Source organism: Seriola aureovittata, chromosome 15 (genome assembly GCF_021018895.1).
Source record: "Seriola aureovittata isolate HTS-2021-v1 ecotype China chromosome 15, ASM2101889v1, whole genome shotgun sequence".
In the NCBI taxonomy this organism is placed as follows: domain Eukaryota; kingdom Metazoa; phylum Chordata; class Actinopteri; order Carangiformes; family Carangidae; genus Seriola; species Seriola aureovittata.
Window position 1 is genome coordinate 9,219,041 of NC_079378.1, and position 6,791 is coordinate 9,225,831.

A 6,791-nucleotide genomic window follows, 5' to 3' on the forward strand; every position below is an offset into this window, starting at 1 on the left:
ATACTATAGTAAGGCATAAAAACCTCAAAGAACGTCATCGGATGTTAAGGCATAAAACGTCATAGTATAATAAGGCATAAAAACGTCAAAAAACGTCATAGTATAGTAAGGCATAAAAACGTCAAAAAACGTCATAGTATAGTAAGCCATGAAAACGTCAAAAAACGTCATCAGATATTAAGGCATAAAACGTCATAGTATAATAAGGCATAAAAACGTCAAAAAACATCAAAAAACGCCATAGTATAGTAAGGCATAAAAATGTCAAAAAAAGTCATAGTATAATAAGCCATAAAACATCATAGTATAGTAAGCCATAAAAACGTGAAAAAATGTAAAAAAAAAACATAGTATAGTAGGGCATAAAAATATCAAAAAACGTCATAGTATAGTAAGGCATAAAAACGTCAAAGAACGTTATGGGATGTTAAGGCATAAAACGTCATAATATAATAAGGCATAAAATACCATGGCTGCGTCCATGTATGCGGACGCAGCCACTTTTATTTAGTGAATACAATCTAGATCTTGATTCTTTAAATACTATAGAGCGAACAGCGGGTCTTGGCTTGAGAGTGCGCACCGTCTCCAGATTATTATTTCTTATGGAACCAAGTGTGACTTTTTTTGGGTTGACCCCTGCAAAAAGAAGTAGGCTAAGCAGCAATTAGCAGTCTGTCATCTTAAATGTTGAAATCAACGATGTTGATTAAGTTATGATGTTCATGTGCGCTCACCTCATAGTCGGGCTGCAGTTTTGGTTTTCTTTTTCTTTTCCTACAGCCTTTGAAGGCAGCAGCCGGGGGATTTCTGCCGAGCCGCTGTGTGTGCAGTTACGGTAATGGTGCTGATGAGGGCGAGGAGGAGATGTGTGATGCTGCTGTTGTGTCCTGCTGCCATTTCATCAGCGGATCATCACGGAAATATCAGTAGTCTTGCTCAAATTAATCAGCAGCTGCTGTTTTAATTCTCAACAGGCTTTTTTTTTATTTTTTAAAAACGGCTCAAAGTGATGGGAGAGAAAAGCCCTGCTTAATAATATGATGTTATTGGAGGGCTATTTCTGTGAGCAACAACACCACCACTGCTAGTCTTAAGTATCATTTTTGGAAGACATAATCATCGACATGGGGTTTATTTTTTACAGATACTGAACTCTTAACTTCAAGGTAGGTAGTCATCTATTGATTTGACTTAATTGCTATCCTGAATGTTAATTATTAAAGTAAAGAAGGCTCATAACTGGCATTAGAATAAGAGGGCTGGGCCTCACTATTTGTTGTAAAGTTGGTGGGCTCTTGTTATGGCTGTCACTGGAGGCCTTCAAGAAATCAGTAGCAAATATCTCATATCAAGTAGCAGCAGTCATGTTTAGCAGCTATCTGCTCACTAAGCTCATTTTTGGCCAGCTTGAAGGCCTTACTGTGTGATATTGCTGTATAACAACCAGTCTACTAGCCACATGGGGGATGATTACGCCAATGTTTATTGAGTTGGAGAGGAGTGGCCTCCCCCTCCCTCCTTCCCCTCAAATTAAATCACCCCACTGAAAATGTAGACACTGAGATGATTTGAGCCTATTATTCTCTCCTCATGACAGTCTAAGACATGTGGTCAACACAGTTTGTAGATTAATTGCACATTTGTGTTTAATCTGATCCATGAATCTATTTAAACACATGCTCTGTCTCTGAAGAGGGAAGTGTGATTTTATTGTTTGTTCTACTGTTAGTAGAAGCTTTAAAATGGGTTGAATCCTAGATGTTTTCCCATTAATTGATATTTTAATATTTTACATAACATAGACACATTTCCTGCTATTCCATGTGTGGAAAAAGCTCTACAAATGAAATATATTTTTTCACATTTACAATAGACTTTAAACGACTGCTATTGTTACAGAGAAAAAATAAAACTAAGGGTTATGACCATGTTTAGATTTCATATAGCTTAAAGACCATTTAACTTGACTTTTAAATCATTTTCTTCTGATTTAATTATTTTTCTGCTGGTTCCAACCTTTCATTGTGAGCATTTGATGCTTTTTTGTCATATATCAATAACGTAAATATCTTTGGGTTTTGAACTGCGGGTTGGACAAAACCTTTGAAGCCCTTATATGGATGACACTGACTGAGTGATTCATTCTGTTATGCCAAAGATTTTATTTTCATGAGACATGGAGACGATATGGCTTTATCAGTTTCGCCTGATTGTCATCGGAGACTCCACAGTCGGCAAGTCGTGTCTGATCCGGAGGTTCACTGAGGGCCGCTTCGCCCAGGTGTCAGACCCCACCGTGGGGGTGGACTTCTTCTCCCGTCTGGTGGAAATAGAGCCGAGCAAAAGAATCAAACTTCAGATCTGGGACACTGCAGGACAGGAGAGGTTCAGGTAAAGATAGAGCTCTCACAAAATGGCATTATGACCTATTAGCGAAACTCACATTGCTTCCACTGTTCTTTGATTTATTTATTCAAGTGTGATTTTTTACAAATCTATAATCTATCACTCTGTTCTTAATTATGATGAACATGGGCACTGTAGTTTATTTCAGGTCAAGTGCACTGGTTTACTGCTGTAAATATCCACTAGAGCACCAACCCAGTAGCTGAAAATAGTCCCAGACAAGTGCATCATTTACTCCTGTTTGAATAACATTTCCTAAAAACTACAGTGCCAGCTGATTTTGGAAATTATTAATAATTATTTAGTCTTTTTTATAAATGAAAGTACAGTTAAGTAGGAGTAAATGTGCTATCTATCTATCGATCTATCTATCTATCTATCTATCTATCTATCTATCTATCCAGGTCCATCACCAGAGCCTACTACCGCAATTCGGTGGGCGGGCTCTTACTCTTTGACATCACAAATCGCAGATCCTTCCAGAACGTCCATATCTGGTTGGAGGAGGCCCAGAGCCACGTCCAGCCGCACAGCATTGTATTCCTGCTGGTCGGTCACAAGTGCGACCTGGAGGCCCAACGTCAGGTGACCCAGCAGGAGGCAGAGAAGCTGGCGGGGGCCTACGGGATGCGCTACGTGGAAACATCAGCACGAGACGCCATCAACGTGGAGAAGGTTTGAAGAAAAAACACTTTTTGCGTCAAACTTGATTTTAAGAATTAAGTGTCTAATAGAATCAATTCATTCATTCATTAAATTATTAATTAATTTACATAATTATGAATCCACCAGTTCTGATTTTCTGGTATGTACTTCAGGCCTTTGTGGATTTGACGCGGGACATCTTTGACCTAGTGCGGAGCGGGGACATCAAGATCCAGGACGGCTGGGAGGGCGTCAAGAGTGGATTTGTTCCCAATACCGTCCACTCCTCTGAGGAGGTCACCAAAGGCAGCCGGCAGTGTTACTGCTGATTTTCCTGGCTGTAGCATGTGGGGAGGACAGGTGGTAAATACTTCAGTGGACTCCATCTGTAGGAGATCTCTTTCTAGCCATGGCTGCACTCAGGCCAGTTTTGTGGGACTCGTAATACTTCCCTGCTGAGCTAACACACTTTACTTCTATACACAGGACATTGTTTTGTCTTTCAGGTGCCTGTTTATGGCTCTGTCCAAACTTAGGACACTTTATTGATGATCCTAGCAGGCATAGAAGCACAAGAAGCATCCTAACCCCATCACTGTTTTGTGTGCATGTGTGTGTGATTGTATTAACCCTCAGCTCTTACCAACACTTCAGCTTTACTCCACTTTCTTGATGTGTACAGTCATATTCCAGTGGCCGGTTATATTCTTGCTGCACATCTCTGAAAGACTGAGACTGTCAGCGTAGCGTGCTTATGCTTATGTTCATTTAAATCTGAATCAGTGATGCCAAAACTGAGCCATGCCACTTTGTTTTCATGCATAATACTCAGAATATACTGCAACCTTGTACAGACTATATCCAGTGAGAGGGATGAGACAGAAAGAGATCTTCACTGATTGTACTGCACTATGAATCCAAGTGGCTTAACACATGAGAGAGTGGAGGATAATGAACGTGAATCAAATTGAACCAAAGTTAGCGTTTTGTTTGTTTGAATGCTAGAGAAAGAGTTTGCACAGTGAAAACGTTCAATGGTACATTTGCTGTTTGCTGAAAGGAGAGCACACTGTAGCTGCTCACTGATAGCCATTATGGGTAGTTCACAGCAAGGAGTTTTATCACAATGCTAAGTACCCAGTTCATGTTTACTAACTTGTGTTGGTTTACTGGTGAGAACAGGTAAGATATAACCTTAAAGCCTTTTGTATGAAACCCCGGTGTGTTTAAGAGTCAATAAATATATTAGAAATTAATAATCATATGAATAAATTGTGTGAAATACACAAATGTAAAACCTCTGTTAACATCCCTGATGACAGACAATTAGTACTGTGAGCATGTGGTCTTTTGTCGTGGAGATCATGGTGGGACGTAAGGCAGTGCCTCTTGTCCTGAATGTTCGCTCTTTTATTTCAAATGATGTTTTATTTCATGTCTTCATGTATAGTTGTAAGCAGATACCTCACCTTTCAGTCAATTACATGCTCCCTAATTCAGTTATTTAGCCAGTTAGCACCTTTTAGCTAGAGCGTGCACAGACTGTCTATGCTCGCTCTAGCTCTGTGGTTATCTTTGCCTTTGAATTACAACTCAGAAGTCACACTCAGCTGTTCATTATTACGGTTTAAATGATATGTGAACACAGCATTAACCTCACCTAGCTAGTTAGCAAGCTAGGTAGGAACCATGTAGAGCTTTTTCAAGCTAATTAAATTGATGTTACTTTGTCTGTATACTGTTTTTTTTTTGTTGTTGTTGTTGTTTTGTTGTTTTTTTAACAGGTGCTAAATGGCTAAATTTGGTAGAAGTTGCTAAGCTAACTTAAGAGAAGCAGGGGCCATGATTGACTGAAAAGTGCCATTATGAAATAAAAAATGACATAAAATAAAACTGTAATTAGGAAAAAAAAAATCTTGTGTAATTTAGCCTAAACATTTTACACAATTTATTCATGTGATTATTTACTTCATAATCACTTATTTATTTGTGTAATATTGAACACTTTGGAACTCCATATTTTTGAAAACTGAATTTGAATATGGAGACTGCTCTTAAATATTACACACTTTCAGCTCTTCTCACACTACAATCCATTTATAGATTCAATCATGTCCATATTTATAATTAGTGCATGCCTCCATTTTAACTGAAATTTTCCAAAGAAAGAAAATAACATTTATTTTTGATATAATGTAAATAACCGTTTCACTCGGTACTTGGAATCTGATCAGAGAGAGCAGAATGAATGAAGTTTAATTTGTTGCTTGGGGATGTGAAATGATCTTAAGCACCATGACAGTGTATGTTAACCACGAAAAGTGAACATATTAGGAATATTGAACTAGACAGTTGCACAGATTTCAGTTCAGAATGATGTTATTAACTAATTCATTGAACAGTTTAGAAACAGCAGTGAGTGAGTATTTGTTTTGACTGCAGAGGGTTAGTGTCTCTTTTGAGTGCCTTTTGGAGGAAAGGTGCCTAAGCACATGCAGCCAGCTTACTGTCCATTGCTACAACTGTGCATTTATCTTGTGAATATTAACATTTAAACTGTGAGGTGGTGGGAAACACATTGATATCACATTACACAACCTGTAAATAATTTATTTAAAACCAAACCCTGACAAATTTGACTGTTCAATGTGTCATCAATAATAAATGCCTGGAAACATTAATAAAGATTTGCCTTGTGCAAATAATGGACTGCTCTTTTTTTTTTTTACCATTAAACTTTAGCAAAAGGTCATAAGTGCAGTTAAACAATTGATGTAATACTCTGTGTAACCACTAGATGGCTGCACTGGGTGGAGAATTTACAGTAGAAGGGTGGGGAGCTGTTTAAACATATCATGTTTTATGTTTTTGATATTTTGTTTCTTTTTGTGCCGAGTGTGTTTTACTGTTTGGTTGAATATCACATGAGTTTCAATGTGGTGTGACCAGATAGGCTTTGGATCACCAATGACATGTTAAGGCAGATTTGTAAATAGTTCCTAATTTACATGTATTTGTTGTATTGAGAGATTTGTTTTCACTGTATCATTATTTTTGTATTTTACACCGCTGTTACATACAAGGTTCTTACTGTGAATATGGGCAAGAATGGTGACCACTGACTGTGAGAAACCTGTGAACACACTGTTTTCACAGTTTATACAGTTGGCTATAAAGGATAATTGAGACCTTTTCAATGTCTTCTGTCACTTCTGATACAGCTCTTTTGACATTTGACTGTCTTGACTAAAAAAATGATGTCATTTTGGAGGCAGGTATTTCCAAGACATGTTAATTATTTTGATTGGGATGAGTGATGAAGTGTTGTGCTGCTCAGTAAAAACAGATTGCTCTTAAGTGTTTAGGGAAATGTACGGAAGAGGATTAGGGCCACATGTGAATTTTTTTTTTTTTTGAATTCTGATTTCAATCCCAGAATTTCGAGTTTAATGTCAGAATTCTACAAAAAAAACAAAAAAACATTTACGTGTGGCCCTAATGTGGAAAAATGTTATTTTTTTTATCCTCTTCTGTAGAAATGCAATTGGAAAGTCACCTGAGAAAACAGTTTTGTATTTTTAGGTGTTAAAATTGTGGCCTATTCCTGAAAAAAAACATAAAAATGTTAAATCTTAAACCACTCATTGACAACATAAAACAGAGATGGGATGCAGATAAATGTGTATAGGAAATAATGTAAGTATTTAATTAGTTTTAGGCTCATGGTTGCAGGATTT

At 37.5% G+C, this 6,791-nt stretch overlaps 2 protein-coding genes across 2 annotated transcripts in view; one reads left to right on the forward strand and one right to left on the reverse strand.

Moving 5' to 3' along the window:
• The window catches only part of snx12 (sorting nexin 12), a 79,056-nt gene that overhangs the window by 43,501 nt on the left and 28,764 nt on the right, over positions 1-6,791 (reverse strand). The window lies entirely within an intron of this gene.
• On the forward strand, positions 836-6,247 carry LOC130182057 (ras-related protein Rab-39B-like). Its single transcript, XM_056396599.1, has 4 exons — positions 836-1,169; positions 2,162-2,394; positions 2,814-3,084; positions 3,228-6,247. Exons 2-4 carry the CDS (start codon positions 2,180-2,182, stop codon positions 3,381-3,383), a joined length of 642 nt encoding a protein of 213 aa, XP_056252574.1. The 5' UTR covers positions 836-1,169; positions 2,162-2,179; the 3' UTR covers positions 3,384-6,247.

Excerpts from the sequence above, each read along its gene's own strand:
- LOC130182057 (XM_056396599.1), top strand. The coding sequence starts at position 2,180 with ATGGAGACGATATGGCTTTATCAGTTTCGCCTGATTGTCATCGGAGAC. Across the intron at positions 2,395-2,813 it reads GCAGGACAGGAGAGGTTCAG|GTCCATCACCAGAGCCTACT; the intron begins GTAAAGATAGAG and ends CTATCTATCCAG. Across the intron at positions 3,085-3,227 it reads ACGCCATCAACGTGGAGAAG|GCCTTTGTGGATTTGACGCG; the intron begins GTTTGAAGAAAA and ends TATGTACTTCAG.